At 41.3% G+C, this 21,207-nt stretch overlaps 1 protein-coding gene and 1 long non-coding RNA gene across 5 annotated transcripts in view; one reads left to right on the plus strand and one right to left on the minus strand.

The window, feature by feature from the left end:
* The window catches only part of LOC137773017 (uncharacterized), a 39,315-nt gene extending 21,238 nt beyond the window's left edge, over positions 1–18,077 (minus strand). For 2 of the 3 annotated variants that reach the window (XR_011075621.1, XR_011075620.1), the window contains exons 1-3: positions 17,897–18,077; positions 10,555–10,998; positions 6,247–6,441 (exon numbers count right to left, since the gene is read on the minus strand). This is a non-coding gene — a long non-coding RNA (uncharacterized lncRNA). Of the gene's footprint in view, positions 1–6,246; positions 6,442–10,554; positions 10,999–17,892 lie in introns of all 3 variants that reach the window. The other variant, XR_011075622.1, reaches the window with a different exon arrangement.
* The window catches only part of ADAMTS9 (ADAM metallopeptidase with thrombospondin type 1 motif 9), a 169,212-nt gene that overhangs the window by 104,801 nt on the left and 43,204 nt on the right, over positions 1–21,207 (plus strand). For both annotated transcript variants that reach the window (XM_068557319.1, XM_068557320.1), the window contains 2 exons: positions 11,122–11,289; positions 17,911–18,084. In XM_068557319.1, coding sequence (XP_068413420.1) covers positions 11,122–11,289; positions 17,911–18,084 — 342 coding nt within the window. The remainder of the gene's footprint in view (positions 1–11,121; positions 11,290–17,910; positions 18,085–21,207) is intronic.

A 21,207-nucleotide genomic window follows, 5' to 3' on the forward strand; every position in this document is an offset into this window, starting at 1 on the left:
TGCCAGGCATATCTTAGCAGTCGCGAGGCCAAGGTGGCTGGAATAGAGGGGGTGTGGATGGTAGGGTATGAAATTAGAGATGAAATTGATGGAAGGGAACATGGAAGTTGATCGTGGGAGAGGGAGAGAAAAGGACCATTGGAGGGATTTTTGCTTACACTTAGTGACGTAGGAGCCATTGCGGGGGAGGGAGAGCTGAGTAGGAACGTGGATTTGTTTTAAAAGGAAGAGTCTGGCTTCTGAATTTAGGGGAAGCTATAGGAGGAACAAAGATAGAGACAGGGAGAACGTTAGAAGCCATTGGAGTAACTCAGACGAGAGTGCTCAGTGGAAATGGTGAGAAGTGGTAGGATTCTTTTGGTTTTTTAAAATATTTATTTATTTAGGCTGCGCCAAGTGTTAGTGGCAGATTCGTCGTGGCACGTGGGCTCCTTAGTTGCGGCATGCGAACTCTTAGTTACGGCATGCACGTGAGATCTCGTTCCCTGACCAGGGATCGAACCCAGGCCCCCTGCACTGGAAGTGCGGGTCCAACCACTGGATCACCAGGGAAGTCCCAAGAAGTGGTACGATTCTGACATATTTTTAAGATAATGCCAAAGGATTCGCTCCAAGTTTAGATATGGGATACAAGAGAGAGAAAGGAGTTGGAATGACTCCAAATTTTGTGCAGTGGACAAGTGGATGGATAGCTTCCATTGATTGGAATGAAGATAATAGGAAGATCAGGACGTCCGTTTTAGACATGTTAGGTTTAAGATGCTTACTCACCATCATCTCATACCTGGTTAAGCATCTTGCATAAGATCACAAAGGAATAGATAGCAGTGGTCAAACCAGGTCTGATTGATTTCCAAAACTGAATTCGTAACTACCACGTGCTTCTGCCTCAACCCTTGGATTCTCATTAGAATAAACCTCAGAGTAGTGCAGGAATCATTTAAATTTCACAGAAAACCATCAACCATGATTTTAGCCATTTGTATGCCCAGTCTCCCCTGTCGTGAGCCACTTACATTTTCGTTGGGTTTTATTCCTTCTCATCGCATCCTTTCATAGTGGTACTTTTGAGCCTTTTCTTTAGCAAAAGGTAAGCAGGAGGAGGAGACAAGGAAAGCCACAAAGGACTTGACTAGCACATATTGATAGTTAACTTGGTCTTATCTGAAGTACCAGTAGAGCATTGCAAAGTTGGAGGATGAACGTCTCATTCAATAACGGTTAAGATGACCTTTTTCCCTCTCACTGAGGTATATTTCTCTGATTACAGACTCAGATAGGTATGCATATTTCCATTCTGTGGGGGGGGGGGGGGGGCATTCATATCCACCCAAAAGCACATTCATTGCGTGAACGACTTTCCCCCAGAAGTTGTAAATTTTTCAGTGTAAGATATTTGACATACTGGCAGACGAAGATGTTCCTTTCACACGAAACTGATGCAGGAATGGCCAGACAGGCAGAGAAAGCAAGACTGGAAGAGGCAATTAAATGAACTCTGCCCTAGTGTCTTTTAAATGACTGAAAGCTCTTTGGGAGGAGGAAGCAGCTCAAGGGCTGGACCTTGGTTGGGTGCATGAAAGTCCAAAGACAGCCTGCCTGCATTGCTTTTTTACAGAAGCATTCCCAAAGGTGACTTTAGCTTCCCAGGTCTGTCCCTGGCTGGCTGGGACAGTAGCCCAAATCATGAGTGGGTCTACCCAAGTGCTATCATCTTCTAGCAGAATGACATCTCCAGGTAGCCTTGAATCCTCCAGCCTGGGCCCTTAGTTGCAATCCACCTTCAGAGCGCCAAGAAACGTGGGGTCCCTGTTCCCACCAGCCATAACTTTTCCATCACTCACTCACTCAGACTCTTCTGCACCCACCTTTGAAACAGCTGAGAATAAAGGATGCTGGAATAAAAACCTCACCCATTACCCTTCCCATCTTCCAGTCTGCCTTCATAAATACTTCTGTGCCTAGCACAGAGTGTGGGTCCTGGTACCATCTTCACCCCTTTCCTGAAAAATGCCAATATCGTGATTTTGCTGAAGTTGGGTTACAAAGAATCATCACATCTAACCTTGAAAGGGAAAAGAAGCCTTAAAAAATAGGCACTGTGCTTGGGAATGGGGAATCGGAGGGCATGTGAGTGGTAACAGAGCCTGATGACATAATATACCTCAAATCCCTGAGGGCACCATTGGATGTGTCCGCTCTAGAAATCACCACGTACGGCTTCTGCGAATTTTCTTGGTTTTTGTTTCTATCTTGATGGGGAGAAAAACTGTTAATATTTACACTCCTGCAGAATAAGAAGAACCCCAATTTGGGTTTCGCAAGTTCCATAGCTAATTTCATAGGCTACTGTATTTCATGTTAAAATGTATTTCCCACCTCTAATAAGAAGTTGTTATACTATGAGGCTGCAGGCTGTATGGCTGGAGAGCCTGGTACCTCATAATTCTTGGGGGGTGATGGGAGGTGGCGGTCATGAGCATCTCTCACTGCCTCCCCTTCTGTTCCTGGCCCTGCCATCTCCCTTGCGAGGCGTATGCAAGGCTGCCTACTTGGATATAGTATTGACAGGAGCCTTCAAGTGTGCTCCAAGAGTTGACGTGTGAATCTTAGTTCCCTTTCTCCCACAGTCTTAGACCTTTGTAGGACTGCAAAAGCTGGGGGTACTGGGGGGCAATGGGGCTGGAAGGATGGCCCGATGCCCCATCCAGCTGCGACGACTGTGATTCCTACATCCGCTTTCTTCCTTGGTGTTCCCTGCCAATCTCATGCTTTCTCAGCTCCTTTTCATGGTAATAAGTGCCATGGTGGTCCTGGACATGAACAGCCATCAGGCAGGCCTGTCAACACTGGCTTAACGCCCTGAAGTCACAGCCCTTGTTTCCCGGCCAAGCTTTCTCTCCTTCCTCCTCGGTCATTTTGGATCCCTGATGCCCCTGTTCAGAGCCATTCTTGTATTGTGAGAAGCCCTATAAAAATTTCCCTAAACATGTTCACATCTCCAATGAGCAGATATGCTTTCTGACAAAGGACTCTTAGCACTCCCACAGCTGAGCTGAACCGAGCAGGGAAGTGAGTGAATATGTGTTTGGTAATGGTTATCACTGATGTGGATTCTGTGCTTCAGGACATTGAAAGAAACAACATAACAAAAAAACAAACGAGAAACACAAGGAGTGTTTGAGATAATAATCGTGAGCAGGAAATGAGGGAGTAAAAAAGAGATGTGGCTTTCAGATATGGTGCCTTTCTTTTTCTTGTCTTTCTGTCTTCTGTGGTTAGAAGAGACCATATTAGTAAGTAATAGCCTATGAGAGTGAAAAGGGCACTGCGGAAGACAAGGAATCATCAACATTTATGTCTGCTCTGGGGATTTCTCTGTGACCTTTAGAAAGAAAAGCTCTTCACCCATTCACAAGAGGGAGATTTTGCCAGACTAAGTTCCTCATTCACCCAGCGGTGCCTGTATTAGAATGTTAATTTTAGACTCCATGAGTGAACATATATTTTTAAAAATACTCACCTTTTAAACTGCATGTTAGGAGAGATTTTTAAAGAGTCCACTGAATAGAAGTCGTAGTAGCAGGAACAGTGAACGTGTATTGATTTTTACACTGTCGGGCCAAAACACCAAGAGCTTTGTATGCATTGTCTCATCTAATTGTAAGGCAGCCCTGTTGCGTATATATAGTGCTGTTATCGCCATTTTACAGAGAACACATCTGAGCTGAGAGTAACTTGCTCCAAATGGCACTGTGGTAAAATGGCAGATAGCACTCCAACGTAGGTCTGTCTGACTCCAAAACCTGTGCCTTGAAGGGCTACATTCTAGAGCAAGGTGAAGACAAGCACCCGTGTGGTGAGCTGTGGAATCCCATGCACAACCAGTCCACGGAATTTGTTTTTAACCGGTACCTTAGAAGAAGAGGTGGTTAAACCCATGCTTGTTCGTATTGGTGTTGGTAATTCCTCAAAGCCAGAGGCACAGAATCTACACCTGCCTTGGCTAGCCCCAGCCCATCCTGCTAGCTCTATGTGAGCATGACTGAGTTGGAGTGGAAGGAATCAGGATGCCTGGTTAGCTGTGGTTCCCAAGCAACACGCAGAACGCCAGAATCTGGTCACAAATCCCCAGTGCAATGGGCACCAAATAGTGTTCCTTGCTAGGCACAGGACCTCCTAGTCATAAGCCTACGTCTATTCCTTCTTTACTGTGTGACAGTGAGCATGACGTGTCTCCTTTTCCGTAGCACTGAATTTGTAAAATAAATACATGGACTGAACAAAAATATATATAAAATATGCAGAGATGACCTATAGCTCAGAGATTTGAGAGCTTAGTCCTTGGTGAATCGGCAGGCCAAAATTTACAACCTGTAACCTTCCACTCATGACCACGCAAAGGGCCCTTCACCAGTGAATAGAGATGATCGTTCACCACGTGGCATCAGGCTGAATGCAGAGGGTGAATCGACCTTGAAAAATGGCCAAGAGAAAACCAGAGTGTGGCTTTGGGCAAAGAGAAATGTGCCTCTTTATTTATATTTATGTTATTGTACATGATGGTATATTTACTTTTCATAGCGTCTTTCTTCCCAGGGTGCTAAAGAGGTTGTGAAGAAAGCATTAAAGTCAGAAATAGATTGTGTAACCATCCTCTTCCTGGGAGACTTAAGGAGTCACAGAGGTCTCTAAAATAGTCTTAAGGGCCATTTCTTTAAAGTCCTAGTTTTCAGTTATCACCAGAGGTAAGCAGCCTGTTTTCTTAACCAGGCCCTCTCTTCAGTATAACTTAGGGAAGAAAATGGCGGTTCTGGAGAAACACATGCTATATGTGAAGGCTGACTCTGCTTGCTTCCTGGCTCTGTGACCCTGGGCAAGTGAGGTCACCTCTTTAATCCTCAGTCTCCTTATTTGTAAAGAGGAATCCTAATAGTACCTGAGCCACAAGGTTGCTGTAGGGATTAAATAGGAGAAGCCAGTAGCCTTCAGCTCACGGTCCCACTCAGAGTAAGCGCTCATGGTGTGATTTCTAATAGCTCTGCTCCAACTGAAAGAGTGCTCTTGGGGTGGCCTCTTTGAATTTAAATAACTGCTGAATCAGTTCAGCATTAGCACTGGGGGTCAGATTCCAGGTGGTTCTTTCTTGAAACCTTTAGGAAAACATGACATTTGGTTTATCGTACACTTCTATGATGGCTATAGCTTTCATGTATTCATTCATTCCCATAAATATTTGCTCAGTGCCTACAGTGTGGAAAGCAGTAATAAACATATGTGGATTGCAGCTACTATCTTTTTTCTATGTGACGAGCCCACATGGTTTTCCAGGTCTTGCACTGAGCAGATTCGAAACTTTGATCCCTAAGTCTGTATCTTTGCACTCAACCTTCTTTTTTTTCCCCCCACCGGTGGAACAGTGGGTATAGGCTGGAATCCCTTCGCCTTTTCTGATCGTGTGATGTTCATGCAATACTCACTTCACTTGTCATTATAACTGGCAAAGGCAGTTCTGAACCATGGGCGGCATGAGCATTGCCTCCTTTCTGATATACTTTCCAGATGAGGTCTGCCTGTATGTTTCTTAAACAAAGTCAAAATGAGAGTAGAATCAAGAAGAGCTTGTTGAAAAAAAAAAAAAAAAAAAAAAAAGAGCTTGTGTTTTAGATGTTTTTTTCATACTTTATAGAATCACAAGGGAAAGGCCTTGAGTAATAATTAGTACAGTCTCCTGTCTCACAACTGAACTCTGCCCACCAGTCTCAGAGTGATGGTTAAACCTGATTGTCAAAAATCCTTAGAGTATCAGAGTCTTGGCTTAGCTTGGTAATGGATTCTAGTATATGACCTTTCTCTTGGCTTCTCAATTCTGTCTTACTTCTAACCTGCTGTCAGCCAGTCCTCTGGTTGGAAATATGGACTCGTTGATCAACATCCTCCATAAGACATTTCACATAAACAGAATCTTATGTATACAGATCACTTGGAAATAGGAATCACACAGACATACTCAACTGTGCCCACTCTGCTGGGACTGTCCTCCTAGACCATCTGTTAACCCTTCTGTATAAGCATCTGCTACAACTCAGGCAGTCCTGGTCCACACCCCACCCACTCCGGTGCTTCCTCTGAGCCCCAGCGTCATCTAGCCCCATCGAGAAGCTTCCTTCTAGCCAGATTCTGTGTGCATCCCTGACCTAAACCCTCCCCTTCCTATTCCTTCTTGGTTCCTCTTGGCATCCTTACCAATTCCGTGTGGTCCTCCCATCTCCACTTGGATGTCCAGGTTCTCAGCAGCCTCGGCAGTGCTGGGGATCTCATTCTTTCTAGGTCTTCACCCCTTCTCATCCAGGCAGACACACTGGGGTTGTTTGCTGGCTTCTCGGTTGACTGAGAGACCCAGCCCCTCAGTATAAGGGAAAGAACCGATGCAGGACAACCCTAATGCCAGGGACAGCACACCAGGAACAGTGAGATACAAACCCACACCACATCCAGAGTTACCACTAGAGTGGGGGCCAGTTCTGTTTCCACCAGATGTGTTGAAATGCAAGGATTTTAAACTCTTAGACCTTCGTCTAAAAGGTAAAGACAGCATCTGAACAAAGCTCCACATTAAACATTCCCTTTGAATGACCTCGCAGAAACAAAAGCCCAGGCATTTGAGATACTGACCTTGGTGTTTCTATGTAACAAGCAGAGATTACTTTGTTTGAGGGTGTTGCTCAAAGTTGGGGGGAAATCATTCTCTTAAACAAGTTGGATTGTTTCCCCAGAGGAAAAAGTCAGAGTCCTACTGGCAAACTAGGAGATTATTTTGGCTGTAAATATAAGGAATTAAATATTCCCCAGAGCAAGAACCCTCAGATATGTAGCCAATAAATAATATGTACTAGGTGATACTCTAAATTTAACTATTATATCTGTGATGCACATTGATGCAAAAATCAGTGCCTGGGAAAGGACTGGAAGAAATCAGATGGAAATTTCCCTCAGAATAGAAGAGCTGAAACCTGTGTTTGATTATCAAGATGATAACTTCTTTATGAGATCATAATAGACCCGCTAATAAACCTGTTAGATAGGAAAATTTCCACGAGCGAGCAGCTGCTTCTCTTCATTGGTAAGTTAGAAAGCATGAAATGAAAAGTGTTTGCTGTCAGATTAGATACCTTGGGAATTTCCTTATCTGTTTTAGATCTTAATTTGAGGCAAATAATATGTGTAGTATTGCATCCTGTTTTCCAAGTCAGTTCCATTGAAGTTCCCAAATAAGAAAACCACACATAGGAATGGGTGGGATGCAACTAATCCAGATATTTAAAAGATTTTTAAGGCTTCATATTTCGTATCAACTTCATCTGTCTTCATTTCATGGGCAATAGATGTTGGTTGCACCAGTGGTGCCCCTCAGATGAATTATCATCAGTGATGTTGTTGATAACGTAATTATTTTCATTGTGCTGTTATGTTCCCAACAGACATCTAGCCACTTGGATTGGAGTCATGTGGGAAGAGATATATACATATAAAGCATTTTGGTTATGCCATTTTGAAAACGCCATTTGTCTCCAGTAATAGTACCTATCTCTATGGTTATTGGAATGATTAAATGAGATAATATAAAAGATACATAAAGTCTTAGAGCAGTGACTGGCACCCAATAAATGGGAGAAAGCTGTGCCTTTTCTAATTCTGCCTCTGTAGATTGCTCCCTACTTTTCGGTTATCTCTTCCAGTACCACTAAATGGGATTTGTTTCATTTGTGTATTCCACATTTACTGAGCACCTACTAAGTTCCAAGAATTATGCAAAGTGCTGGAGTATAGTGATGAACAAAACTTCCATAATCCCCACCCTCATGGAACTTACAGACCAATGGGTAGATTACTAAATCAGCATTTCCACCAACTATCTTTCTCCCCTCCATAATAAGGGACAGCTTGTCTGGACTGTTTGTATATTGAAATGATGATCCTTCAAGGTAGAATTGCTTTAAGTTGACCCATGTTCATCTGATTAATAAGACAACTATGTCTATTTCTTCACCATAATCAAGCACATTACCACCCATGAATCCACATCCTTTAAGTTCAGCTCATTTCCTACAAAGTAATATATTCTTGACTCCCAGTGCAGTTTTTCCCATCTCTATTCATGTCATCACTGTCTATCCAGTTGCCTATACCAGAAACCCAGGAGACCTTCCTGACTCTGCCCTCTCCCCTCCACCCCACAGCTGATCCATCAGGAACTATCATTTCTACTTCAAAAAATGCATCTTCAGGGCTTCCCTGGTGGCGCAGTGGTTGAGAATCTGCCTGCCAATGCAGGGGACACGGGTTCGAGCCCTGGTCTGGGAAGATCCCACATGCCGCGGAGCAACTAGGCCCGTGAGCCACAATTACTGAGCCTGCGCGTCTGGAGCTTGTGCTCCGCAACAAGAGAGGCCGCGATAGTGAGAGGCCCGCGCACCGCGATGAAGAGTGGCCCCCACTTGCCGCAATTAGAGAAAGCCCTCGCACAGAAACGAAGACCCAACACAGCCATAAATAAATAAATAAAACTAAATTAAATTAAATTTAAAAAATTAAAAAAAAAAAAAAAAATGCATCTTCAATTCACCAACTTCCTTCACCCCTCCACTCTGCACCCTAATCTATGCCACCATACCTCTTGCTTGGACAAATGCATTAGCTTCCTGAGTAGTTTTCTTGTTTCCACTTATGCTGTATTTCCACTCGTTGCCTACCCGGTAGTCAAAGTAGAATTTTTGAAACAAAAATCAGACCGTGTCTTACCCCAACTTAAAACTCCTCAGTGATTTTCCCTCTCGTTGAGAATGAAATATATTATTATGACCTATGAGCTCTGCATGGTCTGGCCCCAGGGAATGCCTCAGGGAACCTTCCTGCAACCACTCCAGCTTGTTTTCTTCAGAGTACTCATCTCAGTTAGCAAGTATATATTTATTTTTGTCATCACTTGATTAATGCTGGCCTCCCTCACTGGTCTGTAAACTCCATGAGGGCTGGAATTATATCAGTTTTACTTATCACTATATTCCCAGCACTTTGCATAACGTTTGAAACTTAGTAGGTGCTCAGTAAATGTTTGCTGAATAAACAAATGAACTCACCTCAGATTCTAACTATGCCTGTATTTTTTGGTGGAAGTAACATTTTTTTTTTAAACTTTTCCAGTGTCTCTAGCTCACATTTTCTTTCTTTCTTTCTTTTTTTAATTAATTAATTAATTAATTTTTATTTTTGGCTGTGTTGGCTCTTCGTTTCTGTGCGAGGGCTTTCTCTAGTTGCGGCAAGCGGGGGCCACTCCTCATCGCGGTGTGCGGGCCTCTCACTATCACGGCCTCTCTTGTTGCGGAGCACAGGCTCCAGACGCGCAGGCTCAGTAGTTGTGGCTTACGGACCTAGTTGTTCCGTGGCATGTGGGATCTTTCCAGACCAGGGCTCGAACCCGTGTCCCCTGCATTGGCAGGTAGATTCTCAACCACTGCGCCACCAGGGAAGCCCAACCTTTTTAAATATTAAAATAGTCAATAATAATAGGGATTATCTGTGTGTAAGTCATTAGACAATTGGTTTATAGGTATACTTCTTGGAGGTTCATTCTAAAAGCCTTCTAGAATTACAGCCCATAGTCTTTATATACATCAAAACACTGTAGGTTGAAAGATGGATATTTCTGTTTCGGTGTAGATATTTAAATTCGGCTCTTTCCCTCCACACTGTATACTCTATTAAGAGTGCCAGAATGACTACTCCAAATCATAATACTCACAAGATGAGAGCTCAAAACAACGTTTCCGTCTCCTAAAGTAAAAAGTTATAGCCAAACATATTAATATACATATTTTAAATATCTCTAGCAGCTGCTATTGGAATTTTTATAATGGTTTATGTTTACTAGAAAAACGTGTCTGACACATTTATGAGTGGGATCACTTTGAGCTTGCTTGGTAATAGTGTTTGAATTTATGTTAGGCTACATGTTTTACATGGTGCTATTTACCTATTAGGCATAAAAGGGTACTTTGGCCATTTAAGTTAACAAAATCACAGAGTTAGCAGGGGAAATTAGAAACATTGAGTAGAAGGAAATGACATTTGAAATCTATTTTTGTTGTGTTTTCACATTTTGCTGTTCATTCTTAAGCTCATTTCCCTCTGACATGTAAGGACATCATATTGGGAAATAAGGTGTCTTGAAAACCGGAGCCAGCAAGCTTATGATCCAAGTGGTAATGACTTCTGTAATCGCTAATGAGGCAATGGACGTTGAATATCTCAGCATACTTATGGGGGCCAGCCTCTTGCCTATTCCACAAGAAGCTGTCATATCAAATTTTTGTCCTGACGCCATGAGCCCTTTGATTCCTAAACCTTACTGAGAAACCTACTCTGAAATCAAAGTCAAGTTTCTTAGATGTGGTCAGACAAGGTCACATTAAAACAGTTCAGTGAACCTGCAGATCAAAGTTGAAAGGTAATGCCTCCCTCCCAAACTTGGCACTGACCCACCTGCTAGCTTACCTTTCAGTTTCTAACATGCCTTTTTCACCTCCTTTCCAATGGACTGGGAAAATGAGAGCTTCTCCTCTGAAAAATGGTAGCAGAGTTTCCTTAAATCAATTCACTAGGAAATGGGGCACAGCTGAATTTGGAAACACACCTTTATCCAAAAGAGTGAATTGTGAGGTAGTTTGTTGAAGAAATGTCTTAATCAGCGATTGCATGAAGTGAGATGTCCGAAAGGAATCCTGACTAATTCATAGTAGGACTTCTGTAAATCAGAATTTCATGGTAATTTCAGGTTCATGGGCTTCATTTTTGGCCTAAATTACCAGGATTTAACCGTCGTTCTTGAGTGACCCAAGGTACTAGACAGGATTCCTGCTGTCATGCTGTCCACATTGTTTTCTCCATTGCTGCCTTCCTTCCATGTTGAGCCTTGAGGTGTTATCCAAAATGGCCCTTCTAAAGGGGGGAATGGTGACTCTCGTTAGGCATGATCGTAACATCTCACGACACAGGTTTTTATCAAATTCCTTGTGATTAAAAAAAAAAAAAAAACAACCTTGCCATTGCTTTATATTTCAGTGTTCTGTCTCTTGTGGTCGAGGGCATAAACAACGAAATGTTTACTGCATGGCAAAAGATGGAAGTCATTTAGAAAGTGATTACTGTAAACACCTTGCTAAGCCAAATGGGCACAGAAAGTGCCGAGGAGGAAGATGCCCCAAGTGGAAGGCTGGCGCCTGGAGTCAGGTGAGCAATGCTTCTCCCCTCATGACTGCTTCCTTACCTTCGGCCACATGGCTGACACCAGTGTGTTGGCTTGTTTCCCTGCGCGGTTTTGGTTTTTCAGAGGGGAGCTTGGGGACAGGGAGGGAAACAGCTTTATGTCAGGATACTCGCTAGCTGTGGGACCTTGGGCAAGTGGCTTCAGCCCTTGGCACTTTGGATACCATCTACAATAGGACAGTTGTGAGGATTAATTCCAAGTGGTGGTAGATGTAGATGTCAGCTGTCTAGGACGTAGTAGCCCCTCAGTCCTTCGCTGATGGCATTTTTATTACTATTTACCACTTAAAAAACCACTAATTCAGATTCCAGTAAGGTTGACTATGTTACCTGGCAGGAATTGAGTCTGAATTTACCTTTGAGGTTCTTAAAGAAAGGGCTGTCAATATAAAGTATTAGAGAATACTTCTCTGCCTGTTAGCTTGTATACAGTAGAAGTGGGGGACAGATGGAGAAGTTCTCTGTCATCTCCTAGCTCTGCGACCTTGGGTGATTTGTTTGACCTCGCCAAGCTGACTTCATGTAGCTCTTATGAGGATTTAAAACAGTAATGAATGCCATGTACTTAGCTCTGGGGTCTTAAATCTAATAAGATCTCAAAAGTAATATTTTTTTTTACTTGGATGAGTACGATGTGTGTCTATCCAATGGGGAAGGAGAGTAAGTACCCAAGAAACTGACTACAGTTAGACTCTACTAATTCTAAACCTTTGGTAACCTAGTCAAGAACTGGGTGGGAGAGTTTCCCTATTGAATTCAGGAGGGAACTTTAGAAGCTTCTGTTTACCTATAAACAATTGAGGGGTGAACAAAAGTCACTCATATCTGGCCCTTAAAGTAGATCTTGTCACTCCACACTTGTCCATTTCCTCAGCTTGGTTGAGGTGCTTCCTTAAAAGTAATAAGGCCCAATTTCTTTTCACATATTCTGTATTTAATATGTTCTTTCTCTCCATTAATTTGGTTCAGTAAGGTTTTACTGAATTTGTAGCTCTCCTATGCAGTGGAGATGTATGAAGATACTCCGTAGAATCGATAGAAAACTAGGTTCAAGGTTAGCAGCCTCTAGAATTGATGCTTTCGGAGCCTGGTTCTTGATTCCTGATACCCCAAAGAAGCTTTGCACAGATGTGTTAGCATGAGGAGGAATTGAGAATCCTGCATTTCAGCATGACTAATAGAAAATTCCTCTAGAAACGTGGATTTTTCTTAAATGCCCTGAGCTGCCATCATTGTCCCCCATACCTCCCAGTCTTAACTCCCTTCACAGAGAAATAAAACAGGGCCTGCATCGTTCCCCAGCACGGGAGCCTCATCCCTCTCAATGCTTTTATCATAATGGTCATGTTTTGTTTTTATTTTCGTTTTAACAATCAAAGCATCTGTGCCCAGCCAGAGCTAGCTCCTCCTCTGGCTTCCTTAAGGGACCAGATTTCTAGGCACTATTTCATACTGGTCATCCTTAATGGGTTGTCTTAAGTGACTAGTGTCATCTGTAACTTCCAGCCCTTTTTATTTTGGGAGCTATTCAATGCATGTAAAAGCCTACAGCTGACATTATTTAAGATACCACACTAATTAGCTTGTCCTCTTGCACACTTTCATGCTCTGTAACTTTTCTTTATGTCCCTTGGACATATCTACTATTTGCACCTTGTCCTGAATATTAAGTTGAGAGCATGTAAATGGTACTCATTATAAAGGCCAATTCATTCGATAAAAGGATGATTAAAAGAATCTTTCACTCTTTATTGGTAAACACAGAGTGAGTTTTACTCTAGTATCCTGTGATCTTGATGGGAAGTCTAAAATTGTTCACAAAGCTGGGATGATTAGGTTTGAACCCTTGGGGTTTTTTCAAACATAAGGTAATAGGATTATCGGAATTCCTCCCCAGAAAAGACCGCACCTGTTCAAAAGGATTGCTTAGAAAAGTCTAGTTACCTTTGTGGAAAATGCAAGTAAACACAGTTATGTAATGATCTGTGGCCAACTTTCTAATGCTCTTGATTTGATTTATAGAAATGAATTATAAAAGCAGGCAAGACAAGATGCTACATGGGTAAAATCCAATTTGTGCAATTTAGAAGCATACCTGAAAATAATCAGACCCAGAGTTTGATGGAGAAAGACAGTCTGCATGATTAAAGGTTATTGGTTTACTAATGATCCCATGGTAAACAGAAATATCCCTAAGGCAGTAATATAAAGCAAGAATAACGATTATCCATTTGCAACAATATTTAGAAAGTTTTATATCTGGTCCTTCTGTTTTCTGCTGGTAGCTATATTCTAGTCATCTCATCTCCAAGGTAGGGAGAATAATTATTGCAATTTCCTCATCATGTCAAAATGTGTGACAGTAATAAGGCATATAGAATATTGGGATAGGAAACTAGTATAGCCTTGCTAATCTCCTTCGTCTCTCCCTCAGAATTGGTGTTTTGAGGTTTAAAGCGGAATGTTTCGCTTTTATATCTTTTGAAAATCTGGAATGTGTCAAGGCAATTTTTCCAATAAAAGAATAGCTTTTATTGGAAAACATCCTCCGTAAAGTTTGAAAGCATTTTTTTTCAAAAGGTCGTGTTCAGTTTGTTTAGAAGATTTTGATCGAGAGCTGAGGGATGAAATTTTCAGACACAATCAGCATCCATTTCTTGATTCAGCTTGATAAATGTGAAGGTTCTGTAGTCACCTGATTCAAAAGCTTTCCAGAATAAAAAAATTTTAATGTGTCCTGTTCCTTTAGAAAGGCTTTTTAAACAAATGAAGATTAGGACTAAACAATAAATCATCAGAGTAGAATGAAAGTAACACTTTATCCTCATTTATCAATCATGAATTCATTCGATCCTGAGATGCCTGTTTTTTTCATATTTTAACATTTCTGTGGTCAGGATGGGCCTAACAACCAATGGAAGGCCATGATTTAATTAATTGCTCTTGTTTTCTTTCTGAGTGATACAAAATGTAATACTGTGTCTTGGAATCAGTGGTGTCTTAAATTCAGAGAAATACTTAATTTTTAAAAGCTCTTCAGTGCTCATGCCAAAATGGAAACTGGCAGATTGCGTTATGAACCTACCAGCCATTTTTGGTTGGGATTTTTCTTGTAATTACAATGAGAGCGGCTTGGTTGTGGTGTCTGATTCTGAAGTATTCTGCAAGTGTCTGATGGAGAAACATGGCAAACGTGTAGCATGTGTCCTTTGAGAAGTCAGGGAAACCATATGCACATGGTCAGTGATGAGAACTAGAGTTGCCTTAGTGATTTGTGCTTTCTTGTTACTTTGTATTTGAACTGCAAGCATTGATGTTGAATTGTTTGAATACAGGCTTTTCACCCACACTCTTGCTGATGTACAAAAGGCTGCATGTTTTAAAACTGGAAGCCAAATTTTAATCCACGGTAGCTTTGGTTTATTGCCTAGGATAGAATTTACTTGGACTGTTTTCTGTTTTTGTTTTTGCTTGAGTTAGGGTGATTATCTCTGTTATTTTCTTTATTTATTTGTGGAGTATCTACTTAAAAGGTTTACTAGGAAGTATGGAAGATATTTTATGCAAGATGCTTAGCATAGAACTAAGGTCTCAACTGGCAGTGATTTTGTATCTCTTGGGGCATTTGGCAGTGTCTAGAGACAGTTTTGGTTATCTCACTTTGGCAGAGGAGGGGAAATGCAACTGACATGTAGTAGGGTAGAGTCCAGGGATGCTCCCAAACTTTCTACAATGCACAGGACACCCCCAACAAAAATGAATTATTAGGTTGAGAAACCCTACAGTAGAGCCTCGGCTAGTAAGTGCTTACTAAGTTTGCTATTGTTGTTACCAGTTATTATTTATTAAAGTTGGTTCATATAGTTATTTTTCAAACTAAGCCCTCCTTAAATAATGTCACTGCCATGGTTGCAGTAGTTGTACTGGAAAAAAGTATGTAAAATTCTTTCCAGGTTTTCAAGTGTATACTACAATTCCCTAAACATCAGAAGTTCCATAGAGATTCTTTTTATCTATGGAAATAAGCACTTTTTCCCCTTTAAATCGGTGAGTTCTGTATACTAGCAGTGCACAGTAGGGAGTACAGAGAGGTGAAACACAGCTCCCAGCTCAGTAGTTTGGAACTAAAAACATCTACTTTCAAACTGGCACAAATAGACTGCCATGCAGAAATGATAGATGGGACAGAGGAGGGGGGGGGGCACGTTAATAGACACCGCTCAACCTCTTTCTTCTGCAGAATAACTAAAAGTTGGACTAAATAAAACAAGAATAATTAAGCACGCACACGTGCACACACCACCACCATCAGCACCTCCAGGGTCATGCAGAGGTCTTTTTGATGCTGTTTTATTCATGGGGGTTCCGCACAAATCTCTCAGAATTCACCAAGCAAGCCTGGCTGTCTCTGTATGCAAAATGTTGCCTCCCCTGAGACAGCACAGGAAGAAAAGTTAAACACAGAGAACTAACTCTGATGCAGTATACTTCATTTTGAACAAAGATTACCATGGATGCAGTATTCACAGAGGCAGGGCTTACACCTTACTGTGCATACAAGTCCTGTCGAAACTTTTGAATGTGTTAATTCAAGGCTAGCTTTGACACTATGAAAATCGGAAGCCACAGTGACATATTGTATCACTGAAACTTCCTTTATCTTTTGAAAAAATATCGAACATTGTAGAAATGATTTTTAAAATATTGGTTGCTTATGGCTCTTAACACCTTGCCTTTGCTGAATCGTAGGTAATAATTTACTCAGTAACAAACAATAGCATCAAAAAGAAGTTTCGTTTACTTAGAGCCTGAATAGTGTACACCCTGAAAGCCTTTAACGTTTTTTCCTTTTTCTTTACCTTACTAAAGCGTTACGAGATTTTGAATATGTATTAGCTCTATGCCAAACTCAAATTTGTTTACTTAATTGTTTACTTAATTTTTCCTTGTGTTTCCATTTGGATACATTATTCCGGAAGTGTACTGTTTTATTTTTTTAAGACCCCAAATTCAAATAGCCAAAGGGTATTTTGGTTGTTGTTTGTTGTCAGTGGTTGCTGATGATTTCTGTCATTCATGTGCTAACTCTCCGATGTTGCAGTTCATTCATTTCCTGTGTAATCAATGGGAAATATACATGTAGCTCCCATAAGTATTAAATGGCCATCCTCTGTACACAAGGCAGTCAGGCACCCTCTCATTCCACCAAGAACACAATGACGTTAAAAGTCTGGTTCCTTGTGGGTCACAAACTCATTCAATCCAATTAATACAATTAAACCCAAACAATAGTAGCTATGTTGCTCCAAAATATTTCCTTCTCTTCAGCTAGCTTTGATGTGAACATTTAAGCTCCTGCCTGGCATAGACTCATCTGAAATGATATTATTTCCCAAGATGCCTTCTAAACACCACCACCTATTTTCTTAGAATCTGAAACGGAAATAATATTATTATGCAGCAGAATTCATTAGGGTGTGCTTCTTGTTAGTAAATTCCCATTAGCTGCAGAGTACAATGACTCCTGCTGCAGGTTAATTGGACAAGAATTTTTGTCTAATTGAAAAGCGTGATTCTATTCTTTACGAAGACGTCCTCTCAGGAATATGGCTGTAGTGTATGTTAAGCTTGTTTTCTCAATTAGACAAATGAATGGCAGCTGAGCTATCACAAAAACTTGGAAATAATTTTTAATAGCTCAGTGAAATAATAGGCTGTTCTTTCCAGTCAGATGTTGCCTTTAGTTTCTGAATGTCAAAAGCTTAATAAAGACAGTAATTCTTGGCCTGCTGGTAAGTGAGATTATGAAACCCAGCAATGAGAAAACCATTAAAAAAATTAATTTAGAGGAAAGTTAATTACAGATTAATAGGGTGTTGTGCAGCTTGGTCAACAAAATGTTTCAGCCTGATTAACAGTATTTTTCACGGACTGAAAACACAACACCTGAGGAAATTTTTTTTTTTTTGTCAGCTTTTATTTTTTGTATATTCATCCGAGGTTGTAAATAGATATAAATACTTTAACGAATTCCATAGTTTAAAAAGAAAAAAATTTCCCTATCTCCAGGAATAGGAGCAAGAAGAAGAAGAGACTGAAGAAAATAATTCTATTTATAAGGCCCTAAAAACTTCAGTGATTTACTCTCCTTGAGTTACATTTTCCATCTGCCAAGAAATTCTCTTGTACAGAACTGTATCTCCAATTTTCAAGACCCTTCAACCTTCCAGGATAGAACTCATTTGGGATTTTCATTTCACATGGCAGTACTACTTCTAGGTTGTACTGAATGTCTCAGAATGATCTCTCCCAGCCTATTCCATTGTCCAAGAGTTTTGTTAGCCTGAAAGATTTCCCCCTAACTTGAGTCTCTTCCTCACTCAACCAGCTTTGATAGGCAGCGAGTTTGCAGATTTAAGACATTCTCTTGGGTCCCTTTCACTGGAAATTAGAAAGCCTTGTGATAGCTGTGAGGGTCATTGGATTAGGAATGAGGTCCCCAGCTCTGTGACCCTCTCCACCCCGATGATCACGCCCTCCCCCAAATGACCCGAAGCTCCCACTTACGCACTCTTGTCCTTTTAGTGCTCTGTGTCCTGTGGCCAAGGCGTGCGGCGGAGAAATGTGGGCTGTCAGCTGGGAACACACAAAATAGCCGGAGAGACCGAGTGCAACCCATACACTAGACCGGAGTCAGAGCGCGCCTGCCAAGCCCCGCCGTGTCCACTCTACGCTTGGAGGGCAGACGAATGGCATGAAGTAAGTAGAGCCAGGAAGTGGGCACCTGCCAGTGTTCGCTCAACCCCTTTGCCATCATCACATCCGTTCCCCCGTGAAGCCCTCCAGCATGGTGACAAGGCTGGCTCTTTCCCAAAAGGTTTGCTGTCAGACGGCCAACAGTTCACTCCAACAATGGTGGGAGAGCTCCTCCTTTTTCTGCCGTTCCGACGTCTGTGTTCTTGAGTGTTCCAAATCTGGCTGCCTCCAGAAAAAGTTGAACAGGCCTTGGGCCAAATGCATAAAGATAACTTTCCCAGAAGGAGGGGGAGATGGAAGAAATATTTTAAATATGTATATTCAGACGTGGTCATTCTGGATGAGTTCAGACAGCCACTAGGGGCAGACTCTAGGTAGGACCTACTCTGGGTTTTTTCCTCCTTCCACAGCTTTGGCAATCAGCTGGAAGACAGGCACTCATTTGAAACCCTGATTAATTAGCGAAGGATCTGCAGCATTTGAAAAACTGAGGGCATCTGAAGAACTGCTCCATTGATGCAGAAATAGACTTGTTTTTCTCCCACCCCAGGTTAATGTCTAGTTAAAGAAAACACTAAGTGTCCCTGGGGGATGGCCTGGCCTGCAAGGATAGGACATTAGTAGGAGGGAACCTCTGTTTCCAGTACAGAAGATTGATTTGTAGAAAAGGGCGGAAAGGATATTTAAAAGCAAAACCGTATCTACTGACATTGGAATGAAACAGAAAATACAAGCTGTAAAAGGTTCAGAGATAGGCATAGTAAGACAGGAATTTCCCACCAGGAATGGTTTTCAGGACAGGCGAGACAGTGCCTGGCACTGTGCTAAGTGCTTTACGTTCATCACCTCACTTAATCTTTTTAACCACTAAGTGGTTTAAAAAGACAAAGTGGCTATTATTATTATCCCATTTTGCAGTCAAGGAAACTGAGGTTTGGAGGGCCAATGTCATTTGTCCAAATGTTACACACCTAGCAAGTGGAAGAAGCAAGGCGTGATCCTAAGTTAATTCTCTTAAACCATCATGAGATACTGCAGCTGCTTTCTTTTTCCTTTTTTTTTCCGCAAATGCTAACGGCATTGCCACTTTTCCCCCTGTTTTTATGGAGGTATAATTGACATGTAATGTTGTATTAACTTTAAGTGAAAACCTGGTGATTTGATATATGTATATATTACAAAATGATCACTACAGTAAGTGTACCTAGTATTAACAACTATGTCACAGTTACCTTCGATCACCTCACAGGGTTACAATTTTTTTTTCTTGTGCTGAGAACTTTTAAGATCTACTCTCTTCGCAACTTCCAAGTTTAATGTACAATATTGTTAACTGTAGTCACCATGCTGTACATTATATCCCTAGGATTTATGTCTCTTACTACTGGAAGTTTGTACCTTTTGACCACCTTTACCTGCTCACCTACTCTGTGCCCTCCCCCCCACCTCTGGCAGCCAGCAATCTGTTCTAAGTTTGTTTTGTTTTGTTTTGTTTTCAGATGATTCCACATATAAATGAGACCGTACAGTATTTGTCTATTTATGTCACTTAGCATAATGCCCTCAGGGTTCATCCGTGTTGTCACAGATGGCAGGATTTCCTTCTTTTTATGGCTGAATTATATTCATATATATATTTTCTTCCTATCACATTTTCTTTATCCATTCATCCATCATTGGACACTTAGGATGTTTCCGTATCTGGCTATTGTAAATAATGCTGTGTGAACATGGGGGTGAGTATATCTTTTCGAGTTAGTGATTTTACTTCCTTCAGGTAAATACCCAGAAGTGGAATTGATAGATCGTATGGTAGTTCTATTTTTAAGTTTTTGGAGGAGCCTTCAGAGTGTTTTCCAGAGTGGCTGCACCAACTTATATCCCCACCAACAGTACATAAGAGTTCCCTTTTCTTCACATCCTTGCTAACATTTGTTATTTCTTGTCTTTTTGGTAATAGTCATTCCAGCAGGTGTGAGGTGATATCTCACTGTGGTTTTGATTTACATTCCCCTGATGATTAGTGATGTTGAGCACATTTTCATATATCTGTTGGCCATTTGTATGTTTTTTTTTTTTTTTTGAGAAATGGCTATTCAGGTCCTTTGCCCAGTTTTAGTTTGATGTAGTCCGACTTGTTTATTTTTGCTTTTGCTGCCTTTGGTATTGATGTCAGATCCAAAAAGTCATTGCCAAGACTGATGTCGAGGAGCTTGCCCCTATGTATAGGACATTTATGGTTTCAGGTCTTACGTTCAAGTCTTTAATCCATTTTGAGTTAATTTGGGGTATGGTGTAGGATTGGGGTCCAGTTTCATTCTTTTGCACGTGGTGCTTTGGGTAGTATGGACCTTTTGCGTGTGTGTGTGTGTGTGTGTGTGTGTGTGTGTGTGTGTTTTTCCCCCCCTTAAAAAAAGTAAATTAGGACTCTAATTAAATAGGTTAAAGCTATACATGAAAGAGAATGCAATTTTTTTTTCTTTTTTTTTTAACATCTTTATTGGAGTATAATTGCTTTACAATGGTGTGTTAGTTTCTGCTTTATGAGAAAGTGAATCAGTAATACATATACATGTATCCCTATATCTCCTCCCTCTTGTGTCTCCCTCCCATCCTCCCTTATCCCACTCCTCTAGGTGGTCACAGAGCACCGAGCTGATCTCCCTGTGCTATGCGGCTGCTTCCCACTAGCTATCTATTTTACATTTGGTAGTGTATATATGTCCATGACACTCTCTTACCCTGTCACATCTCACCCCACCCCCTCCCCATATCCTCAAGTCCATTCTCTAGTAGGTCTGCGTCTTTATTCCCGTCTTGCCACTAGGTTCTTCATGGCTTTTTTTTTTTTTTTTCCTTAGATTCCGTATATATGTGTTAGCATACTGTATTTGTTTTTCTCTTTCTGACTTACTTCACTCTGTATGACAGACTCTAACTCCATCCACCTCATTACAAATACCTCCATTTCATTTCTTTTTATGGCTGAGTAATATTCCATTGTATATATGTGCCACATCTTCTTTACCCATTCATCTGTCGATGGACACGTAGGTTGCTTCCTTGTCCTGGCTATTGTAACTAGAGCTGCAATGAACATTGTGGTACATGACTCTTTTTGAATTA

The sequence above is a fragment of the Eschrichtius robustus genome, chromosome 12 (assembly GCF_028021215.1).
Source record: "Eschrichtius robustus isolate mEscRob2 chromosome 12, mEscRob2.pri, whole genome shotgun sequence".
NCBI classification, from domain to species: domain Eukaryota; kingdom Metazoa; phylum Chordata; class Mammalia; order Artiodactyla; family Eschrichtiidae; genus Eschrichtius; species Eschrichtius robustus.